This window comes from Trachemys scripta, chromosome 2 (genome assembly GCF_013100865.1).
Source record: "Trachemys scripta elegans isolate TJP31775 chromosome 2, CAS_Tse_1.0, whole genome shotgun sequence".
In the NCBI taxonomy this organism is placed as follows: domain Eukaryota; kingdom Metazoa; phylum Chordata; order Testudines; family Emydidae; genus Trachemys; species Trachemys scripta.
In genome coordinates this window covers 166,373,408-166,390,562 of record NC_048299.1, presented here as the reverse complement: position 1 = coordinate 166,390,562, position 17,155 = coordinate 166,373,408, and the positions used below count along the sequence as shown (strand labels likewise).

General features: G+C 41.7%; 1 protein-coding gene across 1 annotated transcript in view; it reads right to left on the bottom strand.

Moving 5' to 3' along the window:
* Window positions 1-17,155, bottom strand: part of EXOC2 (exocyst complex component 2) — a 206,281-nt gene that overhangs the window by 88,592 nt on the left and 100,534 nt on the right. Inside the window, exons 12-13 of the mRNA XM_034762224.1 lie at window positions 14,537-14,662; window positions 6,568-6,692 (exon numbers count right to left, since the gene is read on the bottom strand). Coding sequence (XP_034618115.1) covers window positions 6,568-6,692; window positions 14,537-14,662 — 251 coding nt within the window. The remainder of the gene's footprint in view (window positions 1-6,567; window positions 6,693-14,536; window positions 14,663-17,155) is intronic.

The following is a 17,155-nucleotide window of genomic DNA, read 5'->3' as shown; positions in this document are numbered from 1 at the left end:
AGTTTTAAAACAGTTTTGATTGCTCCCTTAAAGCCCTGATATGAAGTTATATTAAAGAAAAAATATAAAAGATCTTAAGATACTTTTGCCCTTAGTGATTTCGTTGAATAAAAATCTTAACCCTTTCCTGCACAGACAGACCAAAACTACTTTGTGGTAAGACCAACGGTTATATTTCACTGTTTTGACTTCACATATGCTACTTCATATGGATCTGAGTGGTTCAAAGAGCTGCAAACTTTTTAAGCTGTTAGAAATAGCACATAAATCTTTAACTGTCACTATTCTAAGACTAACAGCCTACCTTTATGCCAAGAAAAATATATATAACTTCACAACAGAAAATAGAACCAGCTTGTTATTTATCACTGGGTTTTTCCTTTGTATTAGAGTTAATCTATTTCAGGCTTATGGATTTCAATCAAATGGTTCTCTGTACATTGTTCTCATGATTTTCTCTCTCTGTCTCCAAAATTATGGTGAACAACATTTTGTTTCTCATATGTCAATAAATAGCATGGAAATGTAGTAAGGACACCTTCAATGATGCCTAAAATCCGTACTATTGGCAAAATTCTACAGCTTGTGGAGGTGTTGTGGCTGAAGCTCTCCTCGGGAGCTCCTAATGAGGTTTCCTAGGTCCGCATCCATTTTTGGATAGCTAGTGGCAACAAGAGCCTGCACTGTCCACAGGATTTTGGCCATTTCCTACATATGGACAAAAAAGGAGCAAAGCGATGAGGATGAGTTGCTTGTCCAGTCAGAATCTGGCCCTATGAAAGTACAGGATAGGTACCTCAACAGTTTAACATGCAAATTAACTCCAACTTTTTTGCAATGGAAACAATGTTCTGACCAGGCATTATACAAGATTGCTGCATTTTCTCTTGCACTTACTCTCACAAGCAGAACTGCACAACTTTGTGTACAATTGTAAACATAGTGTTCGTGTTTCTTGAAATTTCTCACAGACAGAAAACTACATTAATTTACAGTTGAGGTTTTAAAGTCCAAATCCAATCTCTAATAACCAGAAATGTATTATTACCAAAACTGTAGTTATTTTCAAATTAAAAGCTTCAGGAGGATTCTCATCACTTTCACTAGAGAATAATGGCATGATTCTCTATGGAAAAAACACTGGGTAGGAGTCAAACTCCTACATTTTAATACTGCCTCTTCTTCTCGATCATTGTATGGCATTGACAAATGCATGTTCTCTCTTTCCCTTGGATTTCCATTTGTGAAATGGGGAAAACAAAATGCATCCACTTCTGAGGATTTTAGGTGAGCGGCAGACACGACCGATTTGGTCAACTTAATGTACCCTCTGTACACACAAGCACATCATACATCATTTGGAAGCTTATTAGGTCTACTTGTAGATGAGGTATGATATGGAGTCATCATGTGGTGCTATTATCATAGAAATGGGGGATAAATACGACACCATAAATATGTTAAAATGATCACTGAAATAATTTGCATTCATTTCTTTAGTTTAACGACACTTATTCAAAGACATAAAATTGGATTTCTTTGTGACCTCAAAGCACCACTGCAACAATCTAAACCAGCATTTCTCAAACGGGTCCGTGGACACCTGGGGGTCCCTGAGGATACCCCAGAGGGTCCGCAGGCCCACTGAACAACTCCTCCTCCCTTCCAGTGCCTCAGTCACACTAAAAGTCCGGTGGTGCAGTGGGGCGAAGGCAGGCTTCCTACCTGCCCCAGCTCTGCGCCGCTTCCGGAAAACGGGGGGCTGGGGTGGTTGCAGGGAGGGGGTCTCTGTGCGCTGCCCCCACCCCAAGCGCCGACTCCAGAGCTCCCACTGGCCAGGAACTGCAGCCAATGGGAGCTGTGGGGGTGGTGCCTGTGGGCAGGGGCAGCGCGCAGAGACACCCTGGCTCCCCCACCTAGAAGCTGCTGCCAGAGAGATGTGCCAGTCGCTTTCAGGAGCCACCTGGGGTAAGCACCATCTAGACGGAGTCCTAACCTCCTCCTGCATCCGAACCCCCTGCCCCAGCCCAGAGCCCACATCCAAACTCCCTCCCTGAGTCCACACCCCTCACCCACTCCTGTACCCCAGCCTGGTGAAAGTGAGTGAGGGTGGGGGAGAGCAAGCAACAGAGGGAGGATGGATGGAATGAGCGGGGTGCATGGCGTCAAAAGGTTGCGGGCAGGGTCGTGGCAAGGACTGAGCGGGAGGCTTGGGGGTCCCCAATTTTTTTAAAATCAAAATGGGGGTCCTCAGGTTGCTAAACTTTGAGAGCAGCTGATCTAAACAATCTAAAACAAATCTAGTAATACATTTGTATTGGTAGAATTGAAACGTGATAACGCTGGTGACATTTCTGGACAATTATCATCATCTTGTACATCATTATGATCTCTGGCAAGAGTGAGTGGGCTACCACTATCTTTGTTGCTTTGGCATGTATACAGTTCTGTGCAGGCAAGAACGTTAGGACTACAGACACAGCTGATTGCTCAGCAACCCTTACTGGTACAGTCACAAATAAGGTCTTGTAGAAGCTCAGATGCCACTGGGCCTTTGAAGAATAAAGGAAGCTGTTCATCATCCTCATTTTTCCTTCCATGTTGTAATGGTGATCCATGATTTGCTTTACCTATGTGTGAAGACATCCAAACCCTTGTTTGTCAAGATGCTGTTTTGACATGCTCTTCAAAACTCTCCTCACATGGTGGGATTCTGGCCAGTAACTTGTCCTTCTTGATGGCTAGACTGAGGTGCAAGCAAGTCAGGTTTTTGTGGGTCTCCTCTTCTTTCTCACTCTGGTCATACAGGACTGCTATCAACTTCCTTGCTGCAGAATTTGAAGCTTATCCATCACAATCTCCCAATTTGGGAGGCTCTGAAGAGGTACGATCACTTTGTTTTGACACCATTAAACAGATTTTTTTTCTCCTATACCAAATAGGTATGTCAGAGAGTCACATGCTGTTAAGGCATGTAGAGCAGGAAGCATGTTGCAACATCCAGAGTGAGTGCATCACAAATTTCATGCACAGATATGAAGAGATACTTGTTAGTTATGCTGGTAATGATGGCTGTTTCAATCTACATGTTATCTACGTGTTCCATTTCTGGAAAGCAGTGAACAGCAATGACCAAAACATCTGTATCAGGTGACCTAATTACAATGGTTCCTTTGATACCAAAAGCCATATTGGCATATACAACATACAGAAGCATCTTTGTATCAGCTTTCTCTTGAATACTGTACAGGCTTCTTCAACAGCTCAACTGGTGATGGACTTTGCTCCTTCACCACTGGAAAGGTGGTGTTTGTGTTGGGTGTGCTCCTACACTCAGGTGCACTTTGAACCATACATCCACAGAGGAATTTTGCAACTGAGTGTTCGTTGGATGCCACGTTTTAAAACATTTTCCCATGGGGGCACAGGGCGTCCACCAATCACCTGGTATTTCTTGCATCCAACCATAGATCCTGTTCGGAGCTATCTTTCTGAAATTTTCAGAGTTACTATTGTCATACCCGTCAAAGATTCCAATTAAAGAATTAGCTTCAAATCCTTTTAGGACCTGCCTCAAAGACTCAGTTGCCAATTTGTCAAATGCGTAGACTGTCTCCAGCTATCATTTGTATGACAGCCTTGGCATCTGAGAGGTACACTATGGTTTCTTTGTTGCATGCTCTTAGCTCATAGATTTTTTTCAGCTTGAGCTTTCCACTGATGCCCTAATTCAGCTTTGTCTGTTCTTCTTATTGTTCCATCACCATGAAAAAGGAACATAGGCACAGATCCTATTGGGTGACTGAGGGTATGTCTATACTGAAAAGACTACAGCGGCACAGCTGCAGTGCTTCAGCTGCACTGCTGTAACACTTCAGTGTAGCCACTCACCACAATGATGAGAGAAATTGTCCTGTCACTATAGTTAATCCACCTCCCCGCAAGAAGTGGTAGCTAGGTTGATGGAAGAATTATTCTGTCAACCTAGCCATGTCTACACTGGGGATTAGGTCAGCATAGCTGTCTGTCTCAGGGGGGTGGATTTTTCAAACCCTTAAGAGACACAGCATTGCCAATACAAGTTTTCAGTATTGACCAGCCCTAGGAACAGTTGTGACTGAAACATCATCTCTCCATCTTGCTAAGGACAGAGCTCAGTGGGAAAACAGTTTTGGGACTGAGAGCTGTTATGATTATCGCTCCTTGCCAGACTTAAATTTAGTCTTCTTGGCTATGTCAGCAGATGTTTTGATGCCAAATTTCTAGACTGGGCTGAAGAAGCTTCATGTGCCATCAGAATCAAGTGTACCTCTCACAAATCTCTCCATTTGTTCTTCACCATCTGCTATTTTCAGTAGAGACTCTTGTACAACTGACGCTATGAGTCAGGGTCAAATCGGTTTCTCATATTGTTGATGACATGGTTGATAAGAGCTATAACATGCTCTTCATCCCTTTTCATTACAGAGGCAAGAACTTAATTGTGGACTTTGTCTTCACTACTTCTTGTTATGTCCCTTCTTTCTCTCACAGCTTTTGCATATTCATAATATGAAGCTCTGTACCATCATCTCTAACACTAGTACTGACCCATGCATAAGTGTCACTGAATTAAAAAGCTAGTTTCTAGAATATTTCAAAGCTTAGTACTTCATGCATAGGCAGTACAAATTAAAATCTTCTACCAGGCAGACTAGATGCTACATTGTTTTGTTCAAATGCTTACAAATGGGGAAGCATTACATTAGGAATTCACGTATAGTTATATCTACCCACTATGCTGTACAAACTATGAGAATGCAATCTACTGCTACTGATGCATAACCTTCAGCGTGAGACTGATCTGATCAGCACATTTCAACTGAAAATAGAGAAAACTATTATAATCACTTGTGAGATACTTTGACAATCAAGAATATGCAATGTGAAAACATTTCATGTTAGGAGATTGCAAAATATTGATATTTGACATTTTTGTCACATGCTAACCAAATTCATCATTCCTGGAAATAAAACAAAAAACAAAATTTGTCCATGCAAAACCAATACAATCTTTTAATACAGTCATTTGGTAGTTTTGACCAATAAACACCACATGAAGGTTTAAAAACATGATCACTGTGATCACAGTCATGTTGCAGTGTTTCCGCAACTGCGCAAATATGACACTCATTTTGGGTATCACTGTTTCACCTCGCCTACAGGTTTACAGCACCACTTGACAGTTCCAAATCATACCTTATCTAAATGCACTTAAAATAAGCTTTCAAATGATATCTAATGTAGGTGTGTAGGGTGGTTACATTATACTCCAAAAATATGGCACATGACATTTTTCTAGGAATTAGACTGAAATCAACCTTCATATTTGGTAAGATAACCTAGCAATTGAAGGTTCCCTATTCTATTACCAGATAATGCCTTTCATCATCATTGGATAATGGCATAATTATACTTCCTCTTCTAGGGATGCCCCACCCTTAGTATCCTGCTACTGGAAAAATAGAGAAATGGCCAGGCCATTTTCAGCCTAACCTTTTCTGTCAAATACACTGTAGTTTTGTAAACTGGTGACTATCAATTATACAAATCAAAATATATCATTATATTCTCTAGTTATAAAGGTTATATGACAGTATGTTGTATGCTATGCATATCTGAGTAATTACTAAAATTATTAACGCTGTCATTTTATATGATCACTGGTTTAAGTTACATTTCTTTTGATGATATAGCTTGAAAAATATTTTCTGTTGCTCTGGGCATGATACTGTATTGCTACACAATTAATGGGCCAGATTTACTTAACACAAGTCTGGACGAGGGGCACATACAATTGTGACACATGCCACTACAGTTATCTTGCACGTAGATTGGGCACACTAGTGTGTGTGTGTGTGTGTGTGTGTGTGTGTGTGTACGTACAATTCTAGGCTTCTGTCATCTTGAAACTCTGGGGTTAATTCTATCCTCACATCCAAGTTCTTTAAAGTCCCAAAATATGTATGTCCATTCCAAAGTCAAACACTATTCCTCTAGCTTTGTCTCTCATATCTTTAAGATTCATCTAGTATATCATTTCTTAAGATTACCAAACATCTTGTCTCCTTTCTTAGATGTTGATAAATGTAAAATCCAACATGGAACAGTTGGCTCATGATCTTGACAAGCAGGACTGAAACTATGTACATTTCAATGGTCACTCAGAGAATTATACTACAGTACAAAATAGTTCCTATTGTGAAGCCTTTGGGTTTTTTTGTTTTTTTCTTTTAAATAGAATCCTTACACATATGTTTCTAGGAAATTTACTGATTAACATTCATAACATACAAAGTGGATCCATTGCTTCATGCCAAATCAAGCACCAATCAGTAGATGTACAATTGCTTATGTCGTTCTACAAATCTCTGTAATCCAAAAGCTGCAAAAACATCGTAGTCAGGCATCTTCTCCACTGAGGTACTATACTTCTGCAGTTTCAAACTCAAATTCAAATACAAAATCATTCCTATGAGCTTTGTCTATCTGAAGACATTTAGGTTATGTATATGCATGAACCAATACCTCACTGAAAAGGCTTCCATTCACATAAGAAATCCAGAGCTTCCAGAAGTTGGGGAGCTGAATTACAACAAGTTTTGTCAACTTTTCAACAAATGCAACTTGTTGAGGAGCTTTACAACGCCAAGCTAAGAGGAAAAGAGAAAGAATAAATAACTTTGAATTGATAATAAAAGCTATTTTAAACATGCTGCTAGAGTGTGATCTAAAAATAATGGATCTATCATGCATATCTATAATCTCTCAGGTGTGAATGGCAACATTTTACGACTTGGTCCATATGGCATACAGCTTGTGTACGTGCAAGATTTATTTCCATATATTCTTTTGAGGGGGTTGGTACTATAAGTATAATATGTCTTCTATGTAGAGGTGCTTGTATGGCCCCACTGAATTATATTGTACAGCCTAAAAATCCACTTGCATAAATCTGTCTTTAAACCAAGCTAAATGATAACTGAACAGGGAGGATCAGAGGCTTAGCCATTAAAATATAGAGTGGGGGAAGGTTGGAATGTAGGCAGTACAATTGTCTTGAGATTAAGACAAAAGACTGGGAAATGGGAGAGCTGAGTTATTTCCAGATCAACCACCGACTTCCAGTGTGATCTCACTCATCAACCTCTCCACAATTTCATTAGTGAAGTCTCCGTTTCCTTCTCTGTAAAATGGGGATGGATACTAACATTGTAGGTGGGAGGCTAAATTCATTAATATTTGTAAAGCAATTTGAGACTCTTGGAAGACCAGTACTATTAAAAGTTCAAAAAATCATAATAAAAGTAAGTATAGCACTTCTCACTTGGGACATGAGACCAAAAAATAAGAGAAAAATTATCTGAAGTTGCATAAACCTCTCTACAATCTTGGCACCTTAACCATCACTAGACATCAATAGAGTCACAACTTTGGGAACATGGGGGAAGAGGTGGATCTTCTCCCATTTTCTTGTCAGGTGAGAGATGGGAGAGAGGAAATACAGGAGATGGTGGATGAGCATGGAAAGTGGAGGTGAGATCGGAAACTTCCATCTCCAATCATGTCTGTCTTCCCCATGCTGACTTTCTTCATTTGATTATCAGAGCTATGTTTCTTAGCAAACTATTCTGCATCAATAAATAAATGTTGCATGCTTTTTACATCAAGAATTAGATTCCTGCAAACTACATGGGCACGAAGAAGTCAAAGACCTTCAAACTGATTACAAAGAGGACCTGAAATTTTCTTGTATAGTCTTAGGTCTTTCACAAATTACACAGTTAGAGTGTGAAACTAGTTTACATGATTCCATGGGAGCATGGAAGACTACTGGATAGCTTATGGTATTTGTCTTTAATCTAATACATAAATATTGATCATATAGCATAGAAAGTCACCAATTAGACAAACATGAACCCATATAAAACTGGCTGATTAGCTCCGCTGCCAAGGGACGAAAGATGCAACATCTCAGGTGGGGACTTCTGGTGTGGGAAGTTAGAAGGCTCAAAAAATCTCTCTTATAATAGAAAAAACCTTAAGTAGTCATTACTGTGGCTGCATCTGTCCAAGATCATAGAATCATAGAATATCAGAGTTGGAAGGGACCTCAAGAGGTCATCTAGTCCAACCCCCTGCTCAAAGCAGGACCAATTCCCAGCTAAATCATCACAGCCAGGGCTTTGTCAAGCCGGGCCTTAAAAACCTCCAAGGAAGGAGACTCCACCACCTCCCTAGGTAACGCATTCCAGTGTTTCACCACCCTCCTAGTGAAATAGTTTTTCCTGATATCCAACCTGGACCTCCCCCACTGCAACTTGAGACCATTGCTCCTTGTTCTGTCAATCAGTGCATGATGTCTTTTATGCATGCTATAGGACCTAGATATTATTGAGTTAAAGCTGTAACTGAACCCATACTTCAAAATTCCTTGCAAATCTATGTTCAAGTCAGAGTCAATGTAATTTGAATTCGCTATTTTGTATTCAACTTTCTTTGAATTTGTTCCAGAATTCACTGCAGCCATAATGATGCATCATGCTAGTGAATAACATGGATAAACGAATCCTCTGAGCAATGACATCAAGTTTTGGCCTAAATATGCTCTTTAATATCATAAACTTTCTATGATGTAAATGTAGATCAATTACATGTAACCAAGGGCAAATAAGCAAAGAAAAGTATAATAGTCCTTAGTGCCTCCATTTCAGGATCTCAAAGTGCAAAAAAATAAAATAAATCAAAAGCCTTTTCTCTAAGAACATCAGGTAGCACAGGCAAACAAAACTAAAAGGAATGGGTAAGATTATTCTAGAATTCTTATGGAAGAATTTTTGGCAGCTTCATAGTATGGCTGGAAAATGTTTTAGTTCATATTGGTAACAAAGTCAAAAAGAAGTTTAGGCTTTTCCTCGTGCGTTTATATGAGATTAACAAGGGGCTTGATGGGACAAGTCCACCATACAGACTGTCCTTTGAAAAATATGTAAGCAATGATAGCATCTTGACTTTTATCTTGCAGAATTTATTACTATTTTTATAGTAACCAAGAGTGTGCTAGACATTTTGCAAAAAAAGAAAGACAGTGCATTGTCTTATCCCACATTGCTTGAAGACTAATTTTAATCATGGAGATGGAGGGAGGAAGGACAACGGAGACAGCAATAAAGTCATGTGCTTACTCCATTTTAGCATATGGATATTTTGGTGGTTCTGTTTAATTTATATTTTTCCTGTGAATATTCAGCATAAAAAGAATATAAAACAGTGTTATAAACTTGCATTTAAAGAATAAAGATAAATGACACAATTACTTACACTGTTAATAATAGAATACCATTTATTTAAATATTTTGGATGTTTTCTACATTTTCAAATATACTGATTTCAATTACAACACAGAATACAAAGTGCATAGTGCTCACTTAATATTTATTTTTGATTACAAGTATTTGCACTGTAAAAATACAAGTCCACTCAGCCCTACTTCTTGTTCAGAGAAACAAATTTGTTTACATCTGCAGAAGAGATAATGCTGACCGCTTCTTGTTTACAATTCACCTGAAAGTGAGAACAGGTGTTCTCACGGCACTGTTGGCGCCGTTGTCTCAAGATATTTACGTGCCAGATGCGCTGAAGATTCAGATGTCCCTTCATGCTTCAATCACAATTCCAGAAGACATACGGACATGCTGAAGACAGGTTCAGCTCGATAACAAACCAGAGCATTGAGGACTGACGCATGTTCATTTTCATCATCTGAGTCAGATGCCACCAGCAGAAGGTCGATTTTCTTTTTTGGTAGTTTGGATTCTGTAGTTTCTGTATCAGAGTGTTGTTCTTTTAAGTCTTCTAAAAGCATGCTCCATAACTCATCCATCTCAGATTTTAGAAGGCACTTCAGATTCTTAAACCTTGTGGTTTAGCAAGTGAAGCTGCTGCTAGGTATCTGCTGCAGTCACTAGACAGCGGGGAGGGTGGAAAGAAAGGGAACTAGCATCCCCCTGCCCCAGGTACTTCCACCCATAGACAGGCTAGAAGTTGCAATTGGGGAGGGTGAATTGGCAAGTGAAGCTAGTCAGTGTCTGAAACAGTGTCTGGGAGGGGATGGAGGAGGGGAAGAGGGCGACAAGGGAATTTAACTGTTTCATGTACCAGCCGTGCTGCAAGTAAATGTATGGGCTATCAGGCTGCAATTCAGGTTGCTGCTCAGATGTCTGTACCTTTGCCAGAAAGGGGACAAGCAGAGGCAGCAGCTACAGCACGGGGCAGTCCCAATGGAGCCCAAGGGCTGGAGGGGGGACCCAAGGGAGACAGTATTGCTGCAGGGGCAGGGGGTGCTCACCAGTACAGTGGCTGTTAATGCTCAGGGTGGTGTATTTAATAACCCAGGGCAGCCTCATGGACTGAGGGAGGGAAATGACGGAGGCGAAGCATCCACGCATGCAGGTGGGCAGGCTGTGTGGTCTAATGAGGTAGTCAACGGAGCTGTGCAGCAAATGGTCAGTGAAATTGTTTCTGAGGTTTTCTCCACAGCATTACAGTGCTTCCAAAGGGCACGAGGTCACCCAGAACCAGGATATTCTCCTCCACTGAACACAAGGGATGGCAGTAATGCTGATCCCAGGGGTGAGTGTGATCTGAACCAGACAGAGGTTGGGGGGATGGGTGGCAGAGGTGGTATCCAGCCTTCCAAGAGATGGCAGTTGCAGGGGCCACAGCGAGGTGCAGGGACTGTGCTCAATCAGCCTGTCAGTGAGTTCACCTGAAGGGACAGGAGTGAGCCTATTGGGGTAGTGAATACTCTGGGTCCAGGAGTAGGAGGTCCAGAAGCCTGGGCAGATGTACCCAGAGGTGACACCTTCAGTGGGGGACTGATGGTATTACACAGCTGCTGCAAGTTAATTTGCATTTACTGCAGCAGCTTCAGGCAGTTAGGTGTGAGGGGTCTGCACAGGGTGATAGGGCAGGCCCAGCATGGGCTCAAGTTTGGGCAGCAGAACAGGGACAGACCCCCAGCAAGGGTAGCGAAGCCCGCCCCTGAGCATATGGGGACTCATCGGCCATCAGGGAATGTAACCTCATGGGACAGAGTAGAGACTCCGGGGGGATCGAGGGGGAGCAAATATGAGGGAGCAGGGCTCTGCGGAACTCCCTCCATGCAGTCCTGAGAATGGTTCTGCCGGGGTGGCTGACCCGATAGTTCACCTACGCAGTACAACTAACGACAAAATCCTGAGAGGCGAATACGTGGATATATTATCCCTATTGCACAGGGAGGTGTTGACAGACAGTAAACATAGGCAAGGCAAACAAAACAGCGAGCTGCCCAAGAGGCCAAGGGTGCCTAGAACATGGGAAAATTGGGAGGCTGCTTTCTTCATCTGTGCAGGTGTTATAGTATAGGCCTACCCAAAGAGGAGCCCTGCCTTGATTAAGTATATGGACATAAGTAGGCGGGCACAAAATGTGGGGCATGTCCTGGTTTAATTATGATGAGCAGTTTCAATTAAGGGCAGCAACACAAACTGGGATAAGGTGGGACATACCTCATCACACACAGTGGCTGAAGTGGATGATACCCAAGGGGACAGGAGTTCACACAGACAGTGATTTGTTCATACCGCAGCAAGCCCGGGAGGGGCCCGAGGCGCATAATAATATTTGCTGGGCATTTAATGATGGTGGTTGTTTTCGAAGCACCTGTAGATACAGACATGTTTGCAGTACATGTTTTGGGACCCATTCAGCCCATTCTTGCCAGAACAGGAAGGGAAGATCACAGAGAGGAAACAGGAATGGGGGTGGCACAAGCGCCAACTGCAGGTTTGGCGTGGATGGAACAGGGTTTGGGACACAGAGCACAAGCTGGGGAGGGGGACAAGTGGTGCAATGGGCATGGGCTCCAACGCCAGTCAAGCTGGATGTGTTAAGGATTCTCCTATGGGATTACCCTAATAGGGCAGATGGGGCATATTTGTAGGAGGGGTATTCAGCAGGATTTCGGATCCCTTTTGTGGGAAATAAGACTCATTTGATGTAAAAAAATGTAAAGTCAGTAGCTGGGATGGGACATATTGTTAAAAAAAAAAAGATTGCACAAGAATTAAAGGAGGGCAGGATAGCTGGGCCATTTGATTAATTGCCTATAGCACATTTGAGAGTTTCCCCCCAAGAAGACCCCAGGGACATACCAATTAATTCATCACCTGTCATATCCACAAGGTGGCTCTGTTAATGATGGGATAGACCTGGCTCTACGTTCCATATGCTATTCCTCCATTGATGAAGCAGTTCATATCGTTGGGGTGCGTAGACTGGGGTGCTAATGGCTCGTAGCCCACCTTAATCCTCTTACAAGGGTGGTGGATGGTAAGGTCCAAGCCATGGGTTGGCTGATATTTAATTAACGCTTATTTTTTTAACGAGTGTCATCAGCATGGAAGCATGTCCTCTGGAATGGTGCCTGAAGCATGAAGGGGCATACGAATGTTTAGCATATCTGGCACGTAAAGACCTTGCAATGCCAGTTACAAAAGTGCCATGCAAATGCCTGTTCTCACTTTCTGGTGACATTGTAAATAAGAAGAGGGCAGCATTATCTCCTGTAAATGTTAACAACTTGTTTATCTTAGCGACTGGCTGAACAAGAAGTAGGACTGAGTGGACTTGTAGGATCTGAAGTTTTACATTGTTTTGCTTTTGAGTGCAGTTATGTAACAAAAAATAAATCTACATTTGTAAGTTGCACTTTCACAACAAAGAGATTGCACTACAGTACTTGTTTGAGGTGAATTGAAAAATACTATTTCTTTTGTTTATCATTGTTACAGTGCAAATATTTGTAAGCAAAAATAATATACACTTTGATTTCAATTAAAACACAGAATACAATACATATGAAAATGTAGAATACCATCCAAAATATTTAATAAATTTCAATTGGTATTCTATTATTTAACAGTGCAATTAAAACTGTGATTGATTAACTTTTTTTAATCTGATTACTTTTTTTGAGTTAATCACGTGAGTTAACTGCAATTAATCGACAGCCCTAGTAAAAAATGATTCTTCCTTTATGGCTCTTTATGCTGTATAAAAGATAGATTCAAAGTTTGTTTCCTACTTGGCTTGTTTTTAAACTCAGAAACAGCAAGACTTTATTTCTCGGCTTTTGTTGGATAGCTAAGCGAGATACTAACACCATAATAGAATGAAATCTTAGCTGTAGCTTCCTCAGCTTCTAAAGAAAAGGTGTGGATGTTGAATTTTTATACCAACTGTTCGTCAGAATTTGCCCTTACACAAAAACTAAAACAACCCCCCAACCCTACTACAAAGTTTTAAACTGGCTGACTAAAAGTTCTCTTCCCTGTAAGGAAGACCTGGATACAAAGATACAAATTCAAGTTTCAGCCACCAGTGATCTCACTACTCGGGGCTCAATGGGACTTAGGTCTGGTCTACACTGCGGGGGGGGGAAGCTAAGTCAGTCTAAGTTATGCAACTTCAGGTACACTATTTTCGTAGCTGAAGTGACGTAATTAAAGCTACTTACCACGGTGTCTTCACTGCAGTAGGCTGACTGCTGCCACTCCCCCATCGACTCTGCCTATGCTTCTTGCTCCGGTGGAGTACCAGAGTCGATGGGAGAGCATTCAGCGGTCGATTTATCATGTCTTCACTAGACACGATAAATCGACCCCTGCTGGATCAATTGCTCCGGAAGTAAGTGTAGACATGCCTTTAGACTCCCACATCATGAGAACTTAAAAAAAATTGGTTTTCATGTGCCCATCCAGTTCCTGGAAGATAACAGGGAGCTAGGCTATGGACAGCCAGGTAAAATCAAGGCATGCAATCTTATTTTCCCTGTTGGGTTTATCGGATCACAGAACCAGGCCTGGAGGCGTTAAGTAACAGAGGAACATTTAAATGCAGCTGGGGTTCTTACTACAGAGACCAACAGACTGATATGATAAAAATAAGAAAGTAGTTCCTAATGTGCAGGGAAACTCAACATGGAAAGAGACTTTGTTGCCTTGACTGTAACTTGGAAAAGGAGACTTGGATTTGGACCTAGTTTTTATCTCAGCAAGGGGAAGACTGCTTTGGTCTGATGTTTTTTGCTTCAGTAGGAGGGGGATTTTTATTTAGGATTTTATCTATATGGTGAGGATAACTGTCCAGTTTTGTGGGCTCCTCCTTGACTGATCCCATCATGTAATAAGCACACACCCTTTTCACTTTGCAATTTACCTTTAAGAAACTTCTATATCTTTATAGAGTAGTAGAGACAGAATATGAAAATAACTTTCATAGACATATATTATTCTATTATGGACTGGTGGCTCATTTTCTGTCAACACACTAAAACAATGAATATGATTACCCTCTGTCAAATTTTAATATTTGGGGAATACACAGTAAAAATACACAAGCCTAGGGATTTGTCAGAAGTAGATTTTTTTTTATAAATGAAACTGATGCTTACTGTCATCACGACCCGACTGAAAGCTGCTGCCCCTTTTCAGCGAAGCAGTCTGACTGAGATGACCAAGTGGAGACGGACGCACATCACTGTCCAGGTCTAGCATGGGGCTATGTAGCAACGAATTGCCTGAAAGACAGTGACACAGTTATTAATATATTTTCTTATGGAACTCCAATTTCATTTGCAGAGGGACTGTGTCAGGTTCAAAATTATGTAATAAAAATATGTCTTCAACCTAAGAAAGAAATGATTGTTCATCCTGTGCAGTAAGTACAGTTCTTCGAGATATGTCCCCCTATGGGTGTTCACTCTAGGTGTGCTTGCGCTCCTTGCGCATCTGATTGGAGATTTCTCATAGCAGTGTTCATTCAGCCTGCGCATGTGTGCTAGTCAGCCCTGTGCCATTGTTATATAGCACTGTGTGGGTGAATTGCCCTCAGTTCCTTGTCTACCATGAAGACCTATAGCAGAGGGGAAATAGGACGGATAGTGGAGCATCCATATGGACACACATCTCTAAGAACTACAGTTACTGCACAGGGTGAGCAACCATTTCTTCTTCTTCTTCTTCTTCTTCTTCAAGTAGTGTCCCTATGAGTGCTTCACTCTCGGTGACTACCAAGCAGTTCCCCTTTAAGGAGGAGGGGGGCTTTGTAGTTGAGTCCAATACAAAACAGTACAACTGAGCCAAACACAGTATCGGAAGCAGAGTTGTGAGTTATTTCGTAGTGTTCAGCAAACGTATACATTGTAGCGGATTGACATAATTCCGTAATAATGGGCATGTTTTGAGACATACCATACAGATGGAAATGGACCGTGTAGAGAGAGTTCATATGTCCAAAGGAGCTTGAATATTATGAGATTCATTGCAAGGATTAATGCAATCAGTTATCTACATGGAAAATTTTTGATTAGAAATTGCAGACCCTTTTGATCTATCTGCAAGCAAGACAAACAATTTGGGGGTCTTTCTGAAGGTTTAGTCCAGATAGAAGGCCTGGGCTCTTCTGATGTCAACGACATGCAACAGTGCCTCTTGTTTATCTAGGTGAGGTTTAGTGTGGAACACTGGCAGGTGAACGGGTTGATTAATATGGAACTCGGAGGAGACCTAAGGTAAAAATTTGGGGTGTGATCACATGACTTTGTCCTTAAAAATACTGTGAAGGGGAGGCATGACATACAGGCCCATATTTCCCCAACCCATCACGTTGACATGATGGCTATCAGGAATGTCATTTTCATTGATAAATGGAGAAGTGAGCAGGTACCCATCAGTTCAAACAGTGGTGATGTAAGGCATTTAAGACTAGAGTCAGGCCCTAAATTGAAATAGGATGCTTGACTGGGGGGAAAAGATTTACGATCACCCTGAGGAACCTCACTGTCATTGGGTGGGCAACAGTGAAAGAACTCTCTGTTGGAGAATGGAAAGTCATGACGACTGCCAGGTGGACTCTAACAGAGCTCACTGATAACCCCAAACATTTTAGTGTTAGGATATAGTCCAGTACATCTGGTAGTGATGAGGTCATGAGTGAACTATGTTTGAGGTCACACCAACAGACAAATCTGGTCCATTTTTTGAGAGTATATGTAGTGAGCAGACAGTCTTCTGCTGTGTAATAATACTCTCTTTAACTCTTCTGAGCAAGTTATTTCTAACCCCACAAACCATCGACCAATCACACTTTGAGACAAAGCACTTCAAGACGGGTGAAGGATTTTCCCGCTTTCCTGAGAGAGGAGATGAGAAAAGGCCTGGAGAGTGACTGGTGAGCAAACAGCCAGCTGATTCAGGTAAGGAAGCCATGTTTGTCTGGGCCAAGCTGGAACTATAGGATGACTCTAGCTTTGTCCTTTTTTATTTTGAGTAGAACTTTGGCTATTAGAGGAGTCAGTGCAAATGTGTACAGTAGATTCGATGACCAGTGAAGGTGAAAAGCATCCCCTAGGGTACTGGGGATCCATCCCACCTCTGGAGGAAAACTGGGCACATCTCTTCTTTATTGCTGTGATGAATAAGTCTATTGGGGGGCAGGGCATTGCTGGTATATGTGGAGTAACATGCTGGAATCTATTTCCCACTTGTGGTCTTGAAAGCAGTACCTGCTGGGTGTATACATGGTCACACTCTGAAGCCCTGGAAGACAGGCAGCTGTGATGACGATCTGATTGCATATGCAGGTGGATATGCATGAATTCCAAACCTTGAGAGCCTGGGCGCAGCAGGGGGGGATCTTGCTCCTCCTTGCTGGTTGATATAAAACATGTGTGACATATTGTCTGTCAAGATCTTTATGTACTTGTCCCTGATTAGTGGTGGAAACTGGAGACAGGCATATCTGATCACTCTCAGTTCCAGGAGATTGATGTGAAGCGTGGTTTCTTGCAACATTCACTTGCCCTGGGCTGTGAGAGTGTCCAGATGCGTTCCCCACTCTAGCAAGGACATATCCATCGTTAATATGACCTTTCGGGACTTCCGTGCAAACATTGTGATGGTCTTTCCACCAATGGAGGGATTCCTTTATGCAGGTGGGTATGTAAAGTAGAATATTTAAACTGTGTCTGATGAATAAACAGTACCAAGCCACCCTTGAAGGTAGTCTTGTA